At 47.4% G+C, this 23219-nt stretch overlaps 1 protein-coding gene across 3 annotated transcripts in view; it reads right to left on the bottom strand.

The window, feature by feature from the left end:
- Window positions 1-23219, bottom strand: part of kif26ab (kinesin family member 26Ab) — an 83497-nt gene that overhangs the window by 12104 nt on the left and 48174 nt on the right. The window contains exons 1-5 of one of the 3 annotated variants that reach the window (XM_080414778.1): window positions 21484-21763; window positions 6566-6749; window positions 2870-3082; window positions 1388-1481; window positions 512-774 (exon numbers count right to left, since the gene is read on the bottom strand). In XM_080414778.1, coding sequence (XP_080270904.1) covers window positions 512-774; window positions 1388-1481; window positions 2870-3082; window positions 6566-6749; window positions 21484-21575 — 846 coding nt within the window. In that variant the 5' untranslated portion in view covers window positions 21576-21763. Of the gene's footprint in view, window positions 1-511; window positions 775-1387; window positions 1482-2869; window positions 3083-6565; window positions 6750-10309; window positions 11232-21483; window positions 21764-23219 lie in introns of those variants that run through there. The other 2 variants (XM_080414779.1, XM_080414777.1) reach the window with 2 other exon arrangements.

Raw genomic sequence — 23219 nt, 5'->3', positions numbered from 1 at the left:
AGCCTCGCAGGGATGTGGAGCCTTTGAAGTCACAGTCCACACGGATCCCCCAAAAAACAACATCTGACGGCAACACCTGTCAGTGCCTTCCAAACCTACCATCCTCCACCATCGGTCCCAATAATGCTTTCATTGTGTTGCAGAGGGCCAGCAAATCACACACGGGGGTAATGGATGCTGACGGATGCTGACAGCGGAGTCAATACAAAGGTACGGCGAGAGCCATCAATACCACAGATGTTTTTTTGGGTGGAAATTTATGGGGGAGGTAGGACGGACAGAGGAAGATGGACTACAGAGTGCATACGCGAACGACCTGGGAGATGAAAGACAATACAGAAGACTGAGGCAAACATCAGTCTGAGCTGAGGGTTGGATGGGCAGGACTAGGTAGATCCTAGCGAGGATCAGATCAATGCTCAGGACCTCTAATATATACCACAGAGGATCAGAGAACAAAGAAAGAGAGCAAAACACACCAAAGCACCTTCACCCTTTCACATCCCCTCACCTGAGTGCCACAGATGGGGTCTTCTCTCAGGTAGATTCCAGGGGATTGGCCGTCCTGCAGGCTGCCGGACGACACCTCGGACAGCAAGTCTTTCAGCTCCTCGTCCTTGCCGCAGATTTCCACCGCTGACACGCGGACAGAGAAGCGCGTGCCTGTCTTCTCCTTGCGCTCGTTGATGAGCTTAAAGAGCCAGGAAATGGCACAGGGCACAATGCCGAGGCTCTGAGTGGAGCAGTCGTTGCCAATCATGGTGTACGTTTTGCCTGGAGATACACAAGAGAAAGGGGGAAAATGTTGGCTCGCATTTTAAAGGAGGTTAACAAGCCGATGCTCGATTTCCCCCCTCAAACCGAAATTAATAGGCAGTGAGCGAGTTGACAGATATATGAAACGTGTCTGTGTGTTGAGGCGTATAACAAAATTTGGATGAAAAAAAGAACCAACTAATATTGGCTGTAATGGTTCTGGGGTGAAATTTCTGGTAAATGGCAAATAAAAAATCAAAAGGTGAACCACAGAGTTATATTCATACAGAGCCATTCCGTGGAGGCTTATAGCCGGTGGGAACCGCAGTGAGAAATAGAAAGCAGCCCTTCGGACTAAGAATGCTGGCCAGGTCAATTACTATGATTTTAATTACAGACCGAGCCCTGTAGCCTTGATGTAGAACCCCCCCCCCCCCCCCCCCCTGTGCTCTCCTGCGGCCCCCGACGCACCGCACGTCCCTGTTCTCCTTCAGCATTCCCTTTCCTCTGCTCACTTCAGTGCACTGCTAAGTCAATTGTGGCTGTTGAGTGCAGCTAACAATGGGCCGCTGAGAGTTTTCCTTGGCTAACAAAGGCTCTGGTCTAATCTGTCAGCGGTGGAGGAGCTTACCGAGCTTGACATGGCCAAAGCAGAAGATGCAGCCGTCCGCACCGTTCACTACGGACTGGATGACCTCCGCCACTGTCCCTGAGCACACCTCAGCCTGCAGAAAACACAAAAACAAACATCAGCTTGCAGAAAACACACAAAATAAGCATGGCCCCTAAGCAGTCAGTTTACAGTGTAGGACATTTTGTTGAATTTAAAGTACTTCGCCTGTCTTGTGTTGAAGAATAAATAAATACTGCCAACAGGCGTATTACAAACATTAAATCTGCAAAAGAATTGCTATTGGACCATTACTTATTATTACTGCTGCTGCTCGCCTCAGGGATAAATAAAGGCCATCTTATCATATCATCTTATGTTATCTTATCTCACCATTCCAACATTCAACAGTTTGTGTGTTTTACAACTGTCTGTGTGTGTGTGTGTGTGTGTGTGTGTGTGTGTGTGTGTGTGTGTGTGTGTGTGTGTGTGTGTGTGTGTGTGTGTGTGTGTGTGTGTGTGTGTGTGTGTGTGTGTGTGTGTGTGTGTGTGTGGTGTGTGTGTGTCCAGAGCATATTGCAATGTGCAGCTCATTCTTTACAATGTGTTTCAGCATGGGTCCTCTGGGGCAAGGCCTCTGCAGCGGAGGTCTCTTCCCATACATCACAACGCAAACAAGAGCTATTACTGTTACTGTTAACCGTCCCAGTGGCGTATTCTGGTAGTCTTGCCATATCACCACTGGAGCAACATCTAGACTAAAGCTATCAGCAGCTTACTGATAGAAGGTTGCATTGAGCAGAAGATCTGGTAGAATCTCTAAAGCTCTCCCCACTGTGGAGACTGGAGATGCTGTTCCACTCTGTGAACTAGTTGGATGAGATTCCCCTCTGCTCAGTTTGTGAAGACGACAAGTGGGCAACACCGCAGAGGAATGCGTCAAATGTGCAAATTTTTTAGCATTTTATTCAATCACAGACAAAATTTGCATCACCAGGCTGACCAAAATTAAGATCGCTAAGTTGCATTTCTTTACTTTACTGTGGAGGACATAGAACACTTGTAGTGTATGATTCTCAGTAGTGGGACACACTATGGATTGCCATTTGTTAAAATGACCAGTAAGTAAACATGTGGTCTTTGATCTTAGTTGCATGGCTGTTTTGAGCAGTGGTGTGTGGAGGTTACATATAGCTGTTCTGTGAAAGGAGAGGGGTTAGATATATGTGGACTGAATTCAAATCATTCCCCAGACATAAAAGGCCCAGCTGTTGGGCCCACACAGGGAAGAATGCCCCCCGACCCAAGACTGGCATTTTTTCTATAAGCCTCCGGCCGCACCCTGCCAGCATAAAGACGTCCCTTTGCCCTTGAGAGGTTAACGCCTTCCCTAAACACACACACACGCACACACACACACACACACACACACACACACACACACACACACACACACACACACACACACACACACACACACACACTTCCCCCAGTGGGCCTTACTTGTGAGGCATCCGGGGTAAACACAGCGTCAAAGGCAAATATCTTTGGGACAGCCACAGTGGCAGATCTCCTGTGTCCTGAGCTGGAGTGCGGGCTGGACGCAGGGTCGTAAAGCGTCACCTGCTTCTTCCTGCTGTCCACCTTCAGGAAGGACTGAGATTCTGAAGTGTCTGGAGCCTCCAGGGACGGGCAGATACGCATCATCACTTTCACCTGAAACACAGATACACATCATCACTTTAAGAGGAAACGGGAACACAATATGAGAAGACAGAAAGCTAATTAATTATATAGCACATGTTATACACAAAGGCAAGAGACAAGAGAATAAAAAAGCATTTTAGAAAGAATAAAGAATAATAATTATTCTTTAAACATAAACTAAAGTTCAAATAAAATAGAAACAACAACAAGGAAAAAGGTCTAAAAATAAAGAATAAAGTAGGCTTAAGAATAAAGTAGGATTCTATCAAAGTCTGTGCAGATCATTAACACCTTTAGCCTGGATTTATAAGCTGTCAGAGTTGGCGCAAGCCTCAGATCTTCTAGGATTATGTGTGTCAAAACATGGCTAAACGCCGTTTTGTTTTAGACAAGTCCCAAATGACCTGAGATGTCTAGAGTGTTCATATTGTAAATGTAAATCAGAGAAGATTCAGTATATCCTTTGCATACTTAAAAAGCATGACCTAAGCTTAGAGAGAATAACACACTGTACTTAACCTGTACCCCACGACAGACCACAGAAAACAAAGGAGATAAATAAATAGCGGCTGTTACGGTTTCATATCCAGAACAATCGCCTCAACAATATCAGAATTGATAGCAAAGGTTACTAAAGAAACACTGATTGGTGGATCTGGTGGCTGCTACGGTAGGTTGGTGTTGAACCTCCTAGCAGTGAATGTGGGAAATTAATGTTTGTATGCCACCATGCTGGGAGGATTAGCCAAAGAGCTGGCTGGTTTCTGGACCACAAGAAGCTCACCAGCATGGGAGAGCGAGAGCATATGGCTCCCTTCTTATCCCACCTACTCACTTTACCTCCGCCTCTCCTATCTCCCCTCCCTCCCTCTCTCTCTCCATCATTCTCTCCCTCCCACCTCTGTGTGCCCGTAGCATTGCAGCTCTGTGAGGGTCCTGTCCTCTCTTTCATTCTGGGTGGCTTGACATTCAAAAGTGATCCTCCGGCCTTAACACATTCCACAGGTCATGCTAAATCACACCCGCATGCTATGCTAAACGGGACAATGGTGTGTATCAAAATACACTCTGAGGGTGTTGATTTGGCCCTGCTTTGGCGAGACTCTTCATGTCTGATGTTATCGCTGTTGTTCTGAGAAGTGAAGTCATCCTGCCAGTTGTTTATGCAGTACTACACTGTACGGCCCGCCCCCAACTCTCCATAGTATAGAGACATTTCCCCTTGCTCAATTTCCACCATGCAAGACACGGCAGTATAATGGATGTGCACATCAGTGCGCTCCTGCGTTCGCATGTCACTCGATATGACATTCCTATATGTGTTCTTTTGAAACTCTGACAGCTCATTGTCGCTTTCAATCTGATGGTAAAAGCTAAAATACAGCCATGAAAGCTCTCTGAAGGGAAACCTATGTTTGACAAGGTGCCATGACATGAGATAAAATGGCATAAACGAATTTCTGGAAACATGCTGCATTCCCTGATAGCTTAATAAGTTGTCTGTACTGTATGTAGTCAACTTAACTACTACCTAAAGTACAAACAGCTTGGATTTCAGTAGGCAGCATAGATAAAGACCACAATCTTGCTAAAATAAACCACCCAGACTGACATATATATATATATATATATATATATATATATATATATATATATATATATATATATATATATACATACATACATACATACATACATACATACATACACACACACACACACACACACACACACACACACACACACACACACACACACACACACACACACACACACACACACACACACACACACAAACAGCAGGCTGCTAATGTAACTCAAGTACTCCTATTTCTGACAAACGAGAGCATTTCTTTCAACTCTTGTCTCTCCCCCTCTGTCTTTCACGCCCACACAAAGGGGCCATTCTTCACCTGGTGTATAAATATTGCTACAGATCCAGAAACAATGTCCGCTGGCAATCCCATTCTTTCAGTGAGTGCAATTCCTCATGGATACCACCGGCCAAGTGCAAACTCTCTTTGTGCTCCGTGGGGGGCTGTTATCGTGACTGACATGTGCATATGTTGAGTAAATTACATTTGCTATGACATTTAAAACGGGGCTCCCACATATTATTAATACTGGGTCTCTGTTGAGTGTGCGGAGGCTACCAGGATAACGTCTCGGCTATATTTATGTTGGCAGAGATTTGAGACCAGGGGCTGCAGAGGATTGGCTACAGCCACGGCGGCATTTTAACACCTCGGACCCATGTGCTAATGGCTCCGTTCCCCTGTCTCTTGATCCCCCCAAAAATCCATTAGCAGGGCTTTTCCCCACCCTTCCCCCATGTCTGTACCCTAAAGAGCGTTGTTGAGGTCAAAAGTGGACCCGATCCAAATAGACGAAAACAAGACGTCCAACCACAATTAGACTGGATTAATATGAGTCATACAGTCCACGCCAGACGCTGGCAAATGAAAATACTGCTGGCTGTGATTCCACAAACAAACCATTGTTTCACAAGTAGGGAACCTCTGATTGTTTGAACCGGGAGGCTCTGCTCTGAACTGCGCTGAGAGGTTGGATTTACCATACTGCTCTCCTTGATGAAGAGGAAGCCTGGCACTGATAGACTTGGAATTAAGTCTCAAATCCTTCATTTCCCTTTTCAAAAGCTACCCTGAGGCTGATGTAGATCCACACATGTATGAGCAGTATTCCTCAGGTGTGGGCTTGAGGAAGCTCGTTAATAACGCAGGGCTTTTTTATGAAGTCCGTCTCTCAATGGGAGATTTATAACTTGCAGTAAGATGTCAAGCGTCTGGATATTTGGCAACAGAAGCGAGGACTTCCTATCCAGGTGGGAACTTATCTTGTGAGGGGGACTTCTTCTGCTCTATAAATACAGGTCCCTGGCCCAGACAAACAATACCCAATAAACCTCAGAGGAAGAACCGCATGTTTATACAACATTCAGGCTAATAAGGGGCCAATCATCACCATCCTGAGTTGCATCATCACATAGCATATCTACATCGGTCATAAGACGCGATAATCCTGTTGTAAAAATGGCTGCAGTCTGAAGAATCACTGGATTTCTGCTTCTTTTCTGTCCTAAACTGTCGGGTATTCAGCAAGAAGAATGCTGGTGTAACGAACTAAGTGAATTCATGACATTCCAGTAGGCTTATCTGTCTGCATCTGTACAGACTGGAGCGGGCGGCAGGCCTGCTGTGGACCGTTGTGTCGCCGATCTGCACTCACTCATTCAAATAGGGGTCTGTGTGTCAGTATGTGGGCAGATATACAATATGTGTATGTGCATGTGCATTTCTGTGTGTGTGCGTGTGTGTGTGATTCCTTTATGTGTTTATGTGTGTAGAGTACCTTTCTCTAGGTGCACGTGCGGAATGCGTGTATGTATGTACTGTATAAGCCTTTGGGTACACAAGCATGGAGTGCGTCCTTGACTCTTTTGTGTACATGTTCACACGTGTCATTCCTCACCTTTCCCATGCCGGGGTTCTCCTTGACCTTTGACACGGCGCGGAGCAGACATGGCGGGGCGGGCGGCTGTGAGAGCTGCAGAATGCCGCTGAAGTTGGTGGGGTAGATGGAGGGCTCCTGTGTGTGGAGCAATGGAGGCTGGTGCTTCTTCCGCTTGGACGACAGATTCAGCTTCTGAGCGGCCCTGGTGGGGCGGAAAAACAACACAGCAGGGGGTTAGAGAATGGAAAACACAAAGGCCGCACGGCGGCTTATGTTCAAGTCGGCAGGTTCACGCAAGCGGACGGAATGGACTTTTCACTCCCTGTGAAGGCATCCAGCCGAGAGCTGATCGATTCTACACTGTAAGAATCCTGAGTGTTAATTCAAATCTAGGAGTCTACAAATGGATTTCATCCAATTTGGTTCCATCTGTGTTGATTCTCAGAGTTACAAATGGGTACGGGTCCATCTGGTTCCATTCGTACACTCTCAGGGTTAAGTTAATACTGAGGATTTTACTGTGTAAACATCTACTGTGACATTTCAGAGAGCTGCGCTGCTGCGGCAGCTCTGTGAACCACACACTGAAGCTGGAACATAAAGGTCAACAACCTGGCTTTTGTCTCGGCCGGAGTTAGCAATGTAGAGCTGGCAGAGCTGTGCTACGGCACGCCACCATCTACCGCACCACTCTAAAAGCTTTTCTCTCAGCACCCACCTCTTAATCCACCACGTGCACTAAAATATAATACCTCAGCCCTTCAATCCAGCTACGCCCAGCCAGCAGAGCCCTCACATGCTTTGATTCCTTCCACACAGGGACTGTAAATACATTATGAAACAAAGGACATGATGAAAGAACAACCTCACAAGGATCTCTTTAAGATAATTGAATGCTCTTCTGTTGTCAGCCGGTCAGGTGGAGACCGCCACGGCGGCGACTCACTCGATCAAACACAAAACAACTGTCGCCACCTCGTAGGAACCGGCCATGTCTGTCCCTCCGCTTTACTAAACCCATATAAGCAATTATGACAGCATATATTACCACCTGATTTACCTCAGTGTTGTTTAAGTTATGTTAAGAGTCCTTAATCTCTTCAATAATCTCTTCAGTTACACACACACACACAGATCAGGTGAGGGACAGGTACAGGTAGCTACGTATCCCTCGCCCCTTTCATAACATCTTGATTGATTGAGTTTCTGTCCGAGCAGTTCCACTGTGCTGGCAGTTCTTTTGGTAGCCGGCCGCATCCAGCGCTTTGGATGGACCTCTAATCCACTGTCATCCAGCTTTCCCGTCCATCCGTCCCTCCGTCCACCCACAAAAGCCCTCACAATCCACCCCACCCCCACCCCAGAGTCAGCACTGGAGGAGGTAGACATTGGTCATGGGGCCAACTGAGCGAGACGCGCACAATTTCTTTCCGTCTCAACCGCCCGCTGCTCGGGAGACAGCGGCGATATCTCTGCCCCGCCTGGCTGCGGCTCTCTGCACCGTCTGCACTGAAACCCCCTGAGCAGCAGCAACAGAGAGAGGAGAGAGAGAGAGAGAGAGAGAGAGAGAGAGAGAGAGAGAGAGAGAGAGAGAGAGAGAGAGAGAGAGAGAGAGAGAGTGGTTACCAGATATGGCACTGGATCGGTTACCACCACTCCTCATCTGGAAAAGTCAAGGTCAGGGAGGGAAAAGTAATACCTACCTGAGGAAATTCAAATGCACTCAAAATAAGGTTTCACTCAAGTAGAGGGGGGGAATCAAGAGAAAATGCAAGAGAAGGACAAAGGAGCAGTTGTCAGCGTGAGAGAAAGAGAGAGAGAACTAAAGGAAAAGCTGGAGTGTGAGGTGAATGGTGAAAAGAGAGAATTTTGCAGAGAGAGAGGGGGATTCAGGCAGAGGAGAAGAGAGAGAGAGAGAGAGAGAGAGAGAGAGAGAGAGAGAGAGAGAGAGAGAGAGAGAGAAAGGGGGAGATTGGTGGGGCAAGATGAACAAAAATAGACAGAGCAGATCTATGCACACAGTAAAACCCTCAGTGTAAAAAAATGGACCCAATTTCCATTTGGGTCCATTTTAACACTCTCAGAGTTAAACTGACACTGAGGATTTCACTGTGCATGTCTTGATGAGAAGCTGTTTTTCCTTTAGAGGCCAGTCCATGCTCATTAGCCGCGCCGTGGGCTGCTCCGGACAGGAACATGTAGGTCTGCTCTGCTGCCAGAACACATCCACCCCCTCAGTCCCCCGTCCCCTGCCTGTTGGAGTGACAGATGTCTCCCTCCTCTCCCACTGTACAGTACGTATGACCCCCCTGCAGCGACAGCCCAAGAGCACAATCAGGGAACACACCGCTGGCTGATGGAATAATTATTGCATCCAAGGGGGCTACAGGAGAAGGCTCTCTCCCCAGGGAGCCTCCTGTGTGTGAGAGCACGGCATGGCTCACAGACAGAACGTGTGAGCGAAGAAATGAGACGGAATAGATGAATGTGAGATGGAGAGCAACGCAGAGGAACTGTCGGAGAGAGGGGCATGCAGCTCTGTGTGTGTGTGTGTGTGTGTGTGTGTGTGTGTGTGTGTGTGTGTGTGTGTGTGTGTGTGTGTGTGTGTGTGTGTGTGTGTGTGTGTGTGTGTGTGTGTGTGTGTGTGTGTGTGTGCATGTGCACGTGTGAGCACTTGTGGGTGTGCATGCGTATGCACATTAATGAGAAGGAAGTGGGAACCGCAGCACACATTCATTCAAGAATAATGTTCCCCTTCTCTCTCTTGCCAACCCCCCCTCTCTCTGTTTCTTTCTCACTCACACCTTCCTCTCTGTCCTGCTTTATTCAGGAAAGAGATATCAATACAATTGCAGTCATCACAAGACAGCCCCACATACGAGATACAAAATAAATAAAAACATTGAGGTTACAAAACGGATTACTGATGGTCTCCCCCCTTCTACGTGCAAGAAATACTCAACACCTACAAGGGAGCACGTAACCTTGAGGTGTAAAACAAGTCACACAATGGGGAAAATGGTGCATATGTTGGCTTGAGTGGAGGGTAAGGCAAAATGAGAGAGAGAGAGAGAGAGAGAGAGAGATAGAGAGAGAGAGAGAGAGAGAGAGAGAGAGAGCGCGAGAGAGAGAGAAGGGATGCTGTATGATGATATGTTGTTCCGACAGACACCACTCAACTGCTCACAAACAGCAGGTACTACTGCACACATTAATTGGGAAAATAATTGTTTTCACCACCACCATTCTCTCTCTCTCTCTCTCTCTCTCTCTCTCTCTCTCTCTCTCTCTCTCTCTCTCTCTCTCTCTCTCTCTCTCTCTCTCTCTCCCCCTCTCTCTCTCTCTCTCCATCAGTGTCTTTTTTTTTTACAGAAGAGCATCTATCTGATCAGCCAGTGGAAAATAGGCAAGGAGGAGAGGCTCAGATTTCGTCGCCCACAACAGCTTGCCCACCTGTTCGGTCGCAATCTCCATGCTAATGAAGCTGTTTAACTACGCAACTTGGTACAAACAATCCCAGAGACGCTGCGTTGCTGAGTTCATGCTGTCGAGTAACGCAGGAGTGTTCAGTGCTGCAGCAGTGCACGTGCAGTATCAACTCTGTAATACACTTGTCATGTAATTATGCATTATGTGCAGCGATGAGCTCGAGCAAAGCTACACCAAATACTAATTTTACAAGCATGCACTAGGAGTGGAAACACTACAACAGCAGAGAGAGGGAGAGAAAGAGAGAGAGAGAGATATAGAGAGAGTACTTACAGCTCTTTCCAATCCATTATCTAGTTATCGGTCATAGTCAAAAAACACACAACTGACGGAGTTCAACTTTGGGGTCCAGGTCTGTGTTTCTGGTGTTCTCCATTACTTGCTCATTCGACACGCCGGCAGAGGTGTTGGAGGGGGAGGAGAGGAGAGCAGAGGAGAGCAAGGCGGCAGCCGCACGCTAGCTAGTGGGGGCGCGGGGGGGTCCTCTTTACTACTCCGATCGCAATCATGGAGGGTTCCACTTGATTTCACAGTGGTTTGTAAGAAGAAGCCGGTGGGGCGACGTAAGGGGGAGGAGGAGGAGAAGGAGGAGGGGGGCCAGGAGTCATGGTAACCCAGGGGAGCGAGCACCAGGTGGGGTGGGGTGGGGTGAGGTGAGGCGGAGGGTACCCCTGGAGGACTAGAGAGAGAGAAGGGTTAAGGGGGGGTGGGGTTGCAGTAGGGAGGCGTAGGTGGGAGGGTCTCCCAGTCCAGGCGGTGCAGACAGGTTCTCAGGGGAGGAGGAATGAGGTGAAGAGCATGCAGAGGCGAGCGCAGGAAGTGGGTACCTCCCCTCTTCACGGCACTCCACGGCGGCGTGTCTCTCCCAGTCCACGCCTCCTCAATAACTAAAGTTCACTCTCAGTTCAGGGATGCCAAAAAAGAAAAGCAAAGCAAAGCAAAAAAGCTAAACAAAACGAAAAATCCTGAAGCCGTACGTCCATTCTCAAACACCATCGTTCGTAATTCTGATTCCTTTCAGTCAAAGCTCACATTCATCCAGAAAGCTGCATGGTTAATCCACTGTGGGGTGTCTCTGCTGTGTGTTTTCGTATCGCAGGTCCTGATGTCCGGGTCCTTCCGCTATAGTCTCTGCTGCTTCCCGCCGCTGGTTCCAGGAGGTGGACAGAGGCACTAGTGAGCCTGCTGGAGCTGGAAGCTTTCTGGGGTGGATGGATGGATGGATGGTAGAGGTGGTTGGAGGGGGTGCTGGGAATGAGGAGAATTCCTGCTCCCGTTCCGCCTCTCTCTCCTGCTCCCGCTGTCGGAGAAATGCTGGCAGCTGTCCTGCCGTCTCTCTCTTGCTCTCTCTCTTTCCCTGCCTTTCTCCCTCACATGCATTCTCTCCCTCCCTCTCTCTCTCTCTCTCTCTCTCTCTCTCACAGCCCAGCCCCTTTCGCCTCCGACAGCCAGACGAGGTGTCAGCGCTCAATTGCAGGCTGCTCGCGGGCGTGATGTGTGAGTGCTCTCTCTCTACACACACACACACACACATGCACTCTGCCTCATACAGTATGCGTGCACATACAGTACACACACACACACACACACGTGCACCCCACCACACGTCACATGAATACTTTATGTATAAAGGAGTTGTCTTTTCTTTCAGTGTCCCAGACATCAAACAGATTAGGTTAGTATGCCTACAGTACGTGTGTGTGTGTGTGTGTGTGTGTGTGTGTGTGTGTGTGTGTGTGTGTGTGTGTGTGTGTGTGTGTGTGTGTGTGTGTGTGTGTGTGTGTGTGTGTGTGTGTGTGTGTGTGTGTGTGTGTGTGTGTGTGTGTGCGCGCGCTGCGCGCGCGTGTGCGTGCATGCAGGCGTGCGTGCGTGTGTGGTATGAGTGTCAGTGTATGTGTACAGTAGGGTACGCATGCATGTGCAGATTTGTATTTGGTTTTTGTCTTTGTTTAAGGATGTAATTAGCCTGATGAATGAGCGTGTTATTAATCATAAGCAGTGACATGTAGATAAGGACGGTATACTTAAGTGCACAAAGACAGATTGGCTAAATGAGCAATGCTTCGACTAGATAGAGAAAGCTAAGAGAGAGAGAGAGAGAGAGAGAGAGAAAGAGGACAAACAATGAACAGACGACATCACTGAGAGGCAGATTTATGCTGGCTGTACAGAGAGAGAGAGAGAGAGAGAGAGAGAGAGAGAGAGAGAGAGAGAGAGAGAGAGGGCACTCAGTCACTGGTCAAGGGTAAAGAGGGGAATGAATGCATGTGAGTGGGCGAGCGAACATCGGGATGAGAGTATCCTGGATTCCCTGGGCTGCCAATTTACCAGTAAGCCCTCGCTGCCCCCGACCACGCTGGCCCTGTTTGAAAGACCGCTGCCTCTGCTGCAGACAGCCTACTACAACATGAAGGGAGACAGAGTGGGTGTGTGAGATTTGTGAGATGAAAGTACAGTACATTTAACACAAACTCTCTCGCTCCTGACATACTGCCCCAGATATGAACTCGGCTGAATTCAGAGGCGAAAACCCCAGCGCCACCTATTTATGTTCCTCTAGTAATGAAATCGTTTGATATATCACATAACCTTTAACTCTGTTCTTGGTCACGGCATAGCACATGTTTGCTTATTCTGCAGTGTGTCTGATTGCACATGGAGGTGTTATTTCAAAGAGCAGGGACCTCTCGCAGGCTTTGCCACCTAATGTACTATAACAACCTTCAGAGCAAGGTGGGCAGCAATCAATAGGCGCATGGAGGAAACTACTAATGTACACGCCGCTCACCCTGACAATGGCGACTCAGCCATTAGTCTGGTTGCCCATTGTTGGCATTCACAGTGCGGTTTCAAGTGTTGTACATCAAAATGAAGCAAGAATAGGGAGCATCCTGGGATGGAACTGTCCTAGCGGCCTCTCAGCTCCATCACTGTCTACCTCCCCGCAGACTTTAAGGACAGATAATGATTGTAATATATATAAATGAGCCGAGGTAAGATGGATGCAAAACCAAGAATGCCATTAGAGAATAAATGCGCTCCTGCAGCTTTTGTTAAAGACAGAAAGGACATCTAGATTCGGCGCTCATTGACGGGGGTGTGACAGGGAATGGAGAGGGGGGCAGAGAGAGTGGGGAGGGGGGGGCTGCGTGCTGCTTTCAAAGGTTCCGTTTGGCCTGCTGTCAATAATCGCTGCAGCTCCCTTTTCAGCCTTTGTCAAATTAGCAAGAGAAATTCCACTGGCTCAGGGAGTCATTAGCTGGCGCACCCATTAGCTTGTTTGTGCAAATTTGTCTCTGTTCCTGAGGCCAGCTCCATGCCTCTTTAGCTTAGCCCCTTTCTGGGGCTAATTATCATGTTGGCCACATTTACTATCCTTGACATTTCCTTTCTCTGATTCCCCTTTTTTCTCCACAGACAAGATAAGGCTGCTCTGGCCATTCACGCCGGATCAGATCACTGGGTCTGATATCACACCGCTTCATCCCCCCCACAGTGAGTCTACCTCCCTCTGCTGCTGATTAGCAGACCAGCATGAAGCCTCTATGAAAGGAGATGGGAATGCTGGGGAGCCAGCCTCAATACTACACACTAATAACCACTACTGCACAATGAGGAGGGCTCGCTTGCTGTCGGAGCCATGCTGAGTTGATCCTGTTCTCAGTAGGCGAGTACAGGTGGATTGAAATGGTTTAGAATGACTGAAACAATGGATAAACAGTAGTTAAAGCCATGTTGTCGTGCTGGAATCATTGCAGAGGCAGAAATGCCATTTCAGCAGGTGTGCGTGATTGATTGTGTTGAGCGTGTGTTTGGTCAATCACGAGAGGTACGTTTTTGAGTCAAGAGATAATCGATGGAAACCTCCCCAGAGCTAAACTCTGTCTGGACACACTGTCTTATTGATGGGCCGCCCTTGACACAGGCAGACATCCCACTCCACCAAAGGTGCAAAACAAAAAGAATAATCTGAGCAATGTCAACTCTAAGAGAAGGTTAGTATAGGCAGCAGAACGAGGAAAGTGGGCCATCTCCAGATAGACAGGATAACACTCCTCCAGCTCTGCATATCCACACTGGCATTGATGGTCATGGTCTCAAGTCACCTCCATCCTGACCCAGTCGCTGCTAAGCCCCAGTGGTGATTAAGCACCCGCGATGAACAACATGCATATTCATATGGTGCACACACTCAAGGGGAGATGATGTCATACTATAATGCCAAACAGCAGAGGGCCCCACCCAGAGATTTACTAGCAAGGTCAGGGTGCTGATCATTAAGCAGGAGGAAAACACTCCTATGCCATAAAGAGCTTTTTTCTCACAGTCAATCCTGGTAGCTGTAACTCAGTTGGGTCAGAGCACCCTTCTAATCTCTAATGAATCCGAGCAGCTTCCTGTGAGTGACAGCACGCCCCTGACGTATGGTCCACAATATATAAATGTATGCATTACCCCTACAGTCAACACATGTGGAGGGGAGCACAGGGGTCAGAGTGAGTGGGCTCTTGAAATAACCAGAGGGATGTGAGGTGAAATGTGTGCGTGCACTTTGGAATGGGATAGGGTTACCTGGCGCCCATGGTGGGGTGTTATGGGGTCTGTAGGGTGCACAGGGGGACTATAAGGGAGAGAATGGTGAATGCAAATCTCGAAACGGTGGGGAGAAACCAGCCAAGATTATCCGTGACTCCATTAGCAAAAAAAGCAGATCTACAAGCTCACAACGCATTGTGAGCTCTAAGACATGCAAGCTTGTAGATTGTAGATTGTACTAAAGTATAAATCAAGCTTAAGGTTTAATCTGGCAAAGGGCCTGGTCTGTTCTCTCAAAATGCAGCTCCCCACAATCAAAAGACCACTGGGATAAACATTCATTTACTTTTTTTTTCTTCCTCATTTCCTCTGCCTTATCCTACAGTACTCAAAACAAGTTATGCCTGAAGCTGCAAAACCCAGATGCTATGATAAATCTAGGAAAGATGTTCATCTAGAAGTTAATTGTAGTCAGACACGCACTCCCTACATGACTCTGGTTGAATTAAAACATGCAGGAAACAAAAGCCGCCAATGCTGTTTTATTCATTTTGGTATCCCTTTATCCTTATCTTAGCATACACACTGAGATAAGGGCAAAACCCAAAACCCAGATACCTCCAGTGATTATGAGAAATGCAATTCTCTTCTCTTTCCGCAGCCCAAAAACACAATAAAATGGAAAAAATGTCTTATCTGACAGACAGTCGAATGCTATCAATATGAAGCGTTTGAATGTCTGTGCCGCCTGCCTGCTTCCTCCCCGCTAACTGTTTTAATAGTAGTCTGAAGGGAGCGCTCCTCTCTCCTGGGCTGCTTTTACACTGCAGCGTGCTGCAGGAAGTGGCCAAATACCTCTAGGCTAGGATTTATAGACTTTCTATAAATCCTCAGAAATAGATAAATGATCCCATGCAGCTAAACCAGACAGCAATGAATGTAAAGCCTTGCTTCCTGACCAAATATCCTGCAAAGCATGTTCCGCATGCAGTGGCCCTTTTAATATATTTATTTCTTTTATTTACAAAGACTCTTTGTTCAAACAAGGTGTCCAACAGGCCTTTTGTTTGTGCACACGTCGGTGTCTGACCTTGGATGTCTCAGAATACCAAATGGGACATCATTTGTGTGCTGACTGCTGACAGCCCAAGGCTGCACACCTCACTCCACCAATCCCTGGCCAATTAGGTAAGGCCAAATGCATTCATGTAAAGAGTCTATGAATGTACAGGAAGCAGCCGTCGTCTTGTGCATACAGATGCACATCAACAATGCTGGTCACAGACACGTTCAAAGATTCAAAGAAATAAGCAGGAGTCCAAAAAGAATACCGTTCGTGAAGAGGACAGGGAGGAACTGTCAATCTTTGTGCAAATGTGTATATGTGTTCTGTCATGGTCTCCTCGAGAATCTTTTGAATCAATCTGTGTTGATTTGGGCATTCTCTCTAAAGAGAAGCAAGGGATCACCAGAAAGAAGCAGGAGAGGGAGAGAGAGAAGGACGTGGAGAATGAGGATGAGGGCAGAGCAAAGGTAAAGGCGAGTATGGAAAAAAAGAAGACAATCCCCAGGGATGCAAAGCAAAAAGGAAATGGAGAAACAGACGGAGAGAAATAGGGAATGAGGGGGGGGAGAAAGAGAGAGAGCGAGAGAGAGAGAGAGAGAGAGAGAGAGAGAGAGAGAGAGAGAGAGAGAGAGAGAGAGAGAGAGAGAGAGAGAGCAGTGGGGTGTGAGTGTGGTCCTCTCTAGGATCACTGGGCTGGCTCTGTGCCAGTGAGGGACTGTCTATAGGAGGTAAATCATTTTCTGCCTGAGAAAGAAACTGAGAAAAATGATCGTTGTGGGCTACGCCACAGTCAACTTGGAATTGCTTTATTCCCAGAGAGTGCCAAGATGGGAATCCCCAGTCGGCCAAAAATAAATGGAACAGTTGGGGCCAACACAGAAAGGAAAAAAAGATAAACTAATTAATATTCAAGAAATTATGGTTTTGTGTTGCAAATTACAGCAGATTCATTCATCAACTTTTATGCACGCACAAATGAAAAAATTAGCAAAAAAAACACACACATACATACACACACACACATATATATGGTATATATAAGGTAATTAAAGCACACATTTTGCATTTATTTTTTCAATTCTATGGAGCATTTTGACATTAGATCAAAAGGAAAAAGGAATTCGTCAACAGAATCCCTCCATTCTCAGAGGACTTTGCATACAATGTGCACTGTATTTATGCCAAGGTTAACCCCTTAATGAAAGAGGAGGGAATATATTTGGGGGCAGCTACGGTAGCTTCCACAGGGATGTGTGACAACTCCCCTCCCTGCTGTAACTGTGACTTCCTTTCCCTTTGTGTTTCCTGTATTGCCAACATTGTGTCACATGTAGTTTCCACGCCCAGAGATCCAAATTGCACCTTCCTTTCTCCCCACTAACCTCCCAATCCACTGCTGAAAGGCCACCAACCCCTCCGGCCAAGCTAGGGGCTTAAGGAGGGCTTAGAACAGCCCGAAGAGGGGATTTGGGGGTAGAAGTCAGGGGCTATAATTCAATTTGCAGTTCATTTTTATTGTTTCCTAAATTGCCTCCTAAATAGATTCACAAACACATGTCTTGTTAGTGTGACTTCTACTTCTCAGCCATGAAGCCATGGAGAGGTAAGCCATGCACAGGGCTTTAGCGCTATAGGACCCTATTTGTCAGTCAATGAGATAAAGGGGCCAATTTAGGGGCCTAAAAGAAAAGGACTAGAAATCCTCACAAGGGAGTCAAAAGGTCTTTGTACGAAATCTCTACAAATTGACAACTTATTTACAAGAGGCTTACAAAATCCACAGCACGGCAGCCTTGGAGGCGAAAAATAACTGCTATCAAGTCAAAACTGGTTCAAGGCGGGCTGCGAAATACAGTCTTGGTGAGAAAATTCACTTTTCCTCTGACTTGATATGTGACAGATGATAATGAAGACGTGTTCCTCGCTGCTCTCCGGGCTGCAGCCTCCTCCACACCCCTGATACGGCTGACAAAGATTAACAGCTACTTTCATCTCTTCCAGAACACTTTCATTCCGTCGATGCTGCTCCAGGTATCGAGCTGCTTCGTTCTCGTCTCTAAGGCCACACAGAAAATTCTGAAAAAACACCTCAGCTTCTCCAAACACGTGCTGAACTCATATTCACCCGACATACAACCCACATCTTCCCTTAGAAAAGCTCTGCATGTCGCCTCAGAAAAGTACTATCATCACCCGCATCAAGTCATCTCTGACTCCATGACACATCCTGCCTCAGCGATCAGTTCAGCACACAATGGAGGCAGGATATTTAATACAGGTGAGCCGGAGTGTGGGGGCTTTATTAACACGAGATTCCTTCACAATCATACAGTATGCTCTCAGATTAAGTCATAACAAGATATCCGCCCCATGGAAGGGGAGTAGTTTGAGAGTGTGATGATTGTGGATGAAAGAGAGAGAGAGCGTGAAAGACAGTGAAAGACGGAGGTTAAGAGAGCACGTGTGCCTCTCCTTCATTAATCACTGCCTGCCAGAGTGAGACACCTAGCGATTATTTATTTGCACTTCCCCACGCTGAGGCTATCACAACAAACAGGCCCGCAGGCTGTGGGGAACATTTGGGGGTGATTAATCAGCGGGCCCGTCCGGAGAGACAGAACGCAAAGGGGGAGGGGAATTCTAACATGTGTTCCTTAATCTGCCATCTATATCCAAGTCAATAGATGACCCCAGGAAAAAGAGATGGATCCAAGTCCAATGGTAAATGAGTTGCATTATAAGTGAGATGACCACAGTAGGAGAATTTGGGACTAGAATCAGTGACATGATCAAGTAACACCGATCAATAAGTGCTTGACAGATACACATGAAATAGAGGAAAGTAATAACTGCACACTGTCATATCCTACTGTGTAAACAAAGACAAAAGCCAAGACCGATACCAACACACAAGTCAGCCACATAGTCTGAGGGGATAATGGGATTTCTTTGCACAGCACAGCTACACAGGCTGTAGCTTTCACAGACTGGGTCATGAACTGATTACTGGCCATAGGCTAATCCTCTAAGTTCTAGAATCTCTAGATGATAACCAGTACACAGTAACAAAAACAAATAGGGGATAAAACCTCACTGACATTGTTGTTTTGATCCTGTGAATAGATGGCTATGCTGAATACTTACAGTCAATAATTAGCGAGAACAGGAAGGAAGTCTGCATCACAACAGAGGGCCTATTGAACATCACTGAAGCAAAGTCAGTGTAGGCGTATGGAGATAGAGCTTGAGCAACCCGTCTTTCAGTTGATTGAACTGAACTCCTCCCTGGGAATCAAGCTAACCAAGAGGAAAAGTAAAGTTAAATAGTTTGGTGCCACAGTGGTTGAGCTATTCAGTCTGTGGGTGATGAGGTGAGAGCTTAACCGCCTGCTTTGACAATGACGCTATCCTCAGTGGTAATTTGAGTTCAATCAGTAAAAGCCGGTTCTATACCACTGACAGTCAGAAGGATCAGGATGTTGTGTGCATTTCTCTAACAAGACTGGGAAATAAAGAGCTAGTGTTTGGGGAAATCAACCCTCTAACACTGATTAGGACTAAGCAGCTATTAGTTATTCATGTGATGTACGAGGCCAAAACAGGCCGACACCGCAACGAGCAGAGAAGCAAGATAATGTAGAGGTGAGCCAGAGGAGCCATCTTTTTGTTTCTGGACTGCAGAAAGAGAAGGCAGTGAGCTCAAGGGAGCAGGTCTCTGCTCTGCTCCTGGAGACAATAGGTCGTAAATTATTTTCAGTGCATATTCCATGCCACTAGCTATCGCAATTAACTCTTATTCTCAATCCAGCCGCCCTGTCTCGCTGTGCCTCACACACACAATACAGTACGGCCAGAGTAATTGTAATTGCTATGATAAAAGACCCCATTTGCATGCCACCTTTCACCCTAAAGACACCCTAAAGAGCTTTAGCAGGCATCCCTCAACCCCCACAGCACAATCCATTCAACAATCGACGGTTAGAGAATGTTACCTCTGCTGATGTGCTATAACTAAACAGTAATGTCACAATCATGGAGCCCTGGGGGACTCCAGTGGGCTACTATCAGTAATGTTATCCCAGGGAATGGGGGTGGCTTGCCGTGGGCAGACTAACAGGGCTAGTAATGTGGCAGATAAATGCTGAGGACACAGCGTTTCCAGCCCACATACTATTGATACACACCACCTGGTCTTTCAGATCACCATTACCAGCAATCAAGAGACAAAGATACCTTTATGTTAGGCGACAAGCTCACTGGGCACGGACCTGTCCTCCACATCCTCTCATTTCCCCATGTGTGAAAGGAATCTGTCAGGGTGGACAGCAGTTCTTCCCCCTTTTCTCTACAGGGCTCAGTAGGCTGTGAGCCCAGGGGCGAGTGCTGTGCATAGACTTGAGTCAGCGATTAAACCTTTTGTGTTAGTTGGGGGCAAACGGCCCCTTCAGCCCTCCCGGCTGTTTGAGTGGGCCAGACAGACTTCCTGACTCAGGGCTTTGAGAGGACACAGAGCAATTCAGTGCCCCACACGGGGGTTTTCCCTCATCCAGACTGCAGTGTGAACCTTCTGGTTGTTCTCTCCCCAACAGCCCTCTATCAAGTACTTTTTCCCTAACATATGGGGTGACAGGCACAACTACCAGTCGTTGCTGTCTGCCACAACAGTGCCTCTTTCCCATGTTAAAGGGGGCACAACGTGGTCACACCACCATCAGCTTACAGCACACTTACAGCACTTAAGCATGTATGCAAACAGGTGGGATTCCACTGTAGAAAGGACTCTCGTTCTGCATGAAAAAAACACTCTTTAGCATGATTGCTGAAGTGAAGAGCGCAAACATGCAATAGAACAGCGGCAATTAGGCTATACTGTATGGCTGTTGTAAGCGCACAATGAAGGACTAGCTTAGTGCTTATAAGAAGGTAGATGATCGGCAGTGAAGCCAGGGTGTTGGACTGGAGGCATGGCCTTGCAGGTGTGAGACAGAGGCAAGGCGTTATGAGCTCAGGGTGGACAAAGACGGCAAAAAGTGTGACCCTTTAAACAAGTCCCCTGCTGTAGATCCCAGAGGCGGTGCCTGGATCTCCATCAACACCTCTGTGCTGATGCCACCTGACAGGTCCAGGATAGCTGCTCACACCTGGGCTTGACTACATGCAGCCCCATGCATGGCCTCAGCTGTTGTTGCCTTATGCAAACCGCTGCTCATCCCAGCCAGCCATTAGTCCCATCCAACTGATAGCGTGATTATGGCTGGAAAATACCAGCTGGTGTTTTATCCCACAGTAAACAAAGAGACAAATACCAAAGCACAGACTCACCACCACCCACTCAACACTTCTGTTGATCCATCCTCTGCCTTAGGCATGTGTTGCTCAGATTCAACACATTCTTTGAGGAAAAGAAATGTGTATGAATCAATTCCCACTGTCAAGCTTTTGGTGGAGACAGAGGTTAGTATTAACATTTCAGCTCCAGAATAGCTGCTAGCCTGCTACCTCAGAAAGGCTCTATGGCTGCATTTCAAACCATGATTTCTCTATACAGTATGTGTGCTATGAGCATTCTGCTCACACTCTCCTTTCGGTGAGGGCATCCATCTCACTGTGGCTCGACAACAAAACCATTACCCTTTCGCCCTCCAGGGAGCAGACAGTTCGACTCCAACACACAACTGCACATGCCATGCCACAGAGACAGGAAGAGAGGGAGAGAGAGAGAGCGAGAGATAAACAAACATAAAAACACTGGAGCTCTTGAGTGGAATCGCAAACATGCACATACTGTATGCATGCAACCCTTGTGAACTGGACGTTCTCTGCCACCCTGCATAAAGCAACTTACTTGATTCCCATGGTAGCGTGACCCATATGTCCCTCTGTAGGTCCAGACCTCGTGCTCCTGATGCTGACAGAGTGCAACATCAGTCCAAGCATGCCTGCTGGATGAGTGTCTGTGCTAGTGTCCAGGCCGGCTAGCTAGCATCCTGTGTTGTGTCCTTATCCCACATCCAAAGCCGGCCCCGGCCCAGTGCCGCTCTGCTCTGCAGATAACCTCCACTCAGCATTTAATCAGTCCTGCCACTTCGTCACCGACAAGAGAATCAACGCTGTCACTCACTGCCTGTCCAGCCAAACACAAGCATTGACCTGTTTTTTTTCACTGGGATGGACCTCCCTTCTCTGTGTTACTAGGCTTAACTGGAGTGAATGCAGGCGGTCAGCGGTGTGGTGGGGTGTGGTGGCTGCCCCCCTCTCTCTCTCTCTCTCACTCTCTCTCTCTCTCTCTCTCTCTCTCTCACACACACACACACACACACACACACACACACACACACACACACACACACACACACAGATCTCCCCTGGCAACATACTCCTCCTCCTCCTCTACAAACAAACAGGAAGGGCTCGATGGTGGAGTTCCTCGTAGAAACTCCATAAACAATCACGGCTTAATACTCTCATATAGACAAGACAATGGGTTTCAGTAAGTCGTCCACCATGTGTTATCCGTCATGGGAACAGGCAACCGCAAGGCAGTAAATCGCTGTTTTCTCTTGGGAACACGCTGGCCTCATCATCACCGAGCATGCACTTGTCAGTCCCTTATCTAAATTATGGTCCAGTGAACAGAAAAAGGGCCTCTTTTAATTTCCTGCCCCGATCTCCACTTTTAACGGAAAATTGGCTAACATGTTTTTTTTTTTGCAAAGCTAAAGACTTGTTTCCATGGTTACTTCCACGACAGCCTATAGGTGCCACGGAGAGTGGCGTGGAGTGGCACAAAAGTGGTGGCGCTGAGTGTGCAGCAGACCACAAGCTAAATGAATGGCCCAGCAGCCACAATTACAGGAGAACTCTTTTCCCCCACAATCACAGTCATTACTGCAGCAAACACTCACCTGGCCAGCAGCTGCAGGGCTGCGTTGGCCATAAAGCCACTTCCTCCGACTCTCCTCCAGGGCGGTATTCCAACAAACAGCTGTCAGCCCTGCCCCTGCCTGTCGTCCTATGTCCTACCAAGTTAAACCGCGTGCCACCCCTACCGTGCACTACCTCTTCTACTCCTCCCCCCTCCCTTTGTGTTTTGTTTCCCCCTGTTGATTGTTTAGATATTGTGATTTTTGTTTTTGCCATTTTAGGCCTTGTACCTGAGGCCGATTCTACAAATGCCTTCTAAATCAGTAGTTTGCACACTTTCACTATATATCAGCTATTTTGTAATAGCCAACGATTTTTTTTTAAAATGACACAGATGCTTTCCCGGTTTTAATGGGTTAAGACCAAGAGGAGATATATGGAATAGAGGAAGAGGACATGAAGTTGGTTGGTGTGAGAGAGGAGGAGGCAGAGGATAGGGTGAGATGGAGGCAGATGATTCGCTGTGGTGACCCCTGAAGGGTAGCCTGGTAAACCCTCCCTCCGGAAATCTCATTTCCATTTGATTTCAGAAGTGAGTCTGGCCTGATGGCTTGTATGGGCGTTTCTAGCGCATTACCAAAAAACCGAGCCTATCAGCATCGTCACTCATCGTTCTGTGATTGACAGCGACAGTTGGCCAATCAGGTGGCGAGTTCG

Source organism: Gymnoscopelus braueri, assembly GCF_963280865.1.
Source record: "Gymnoscopelus braueri genome assembly, chromosome: 19".
In the NCBI taxonomy this organism is placed as follows: Eukaryota; Metazoa; Chordata; class Actinopteri; order Myctophiformes; family Myctophidae; genus Gymnoscopelus; species Gymnoscopelus braueri.
This window is presented reverse-complemented; position numbering and strand designations above follow the sequence as displayed.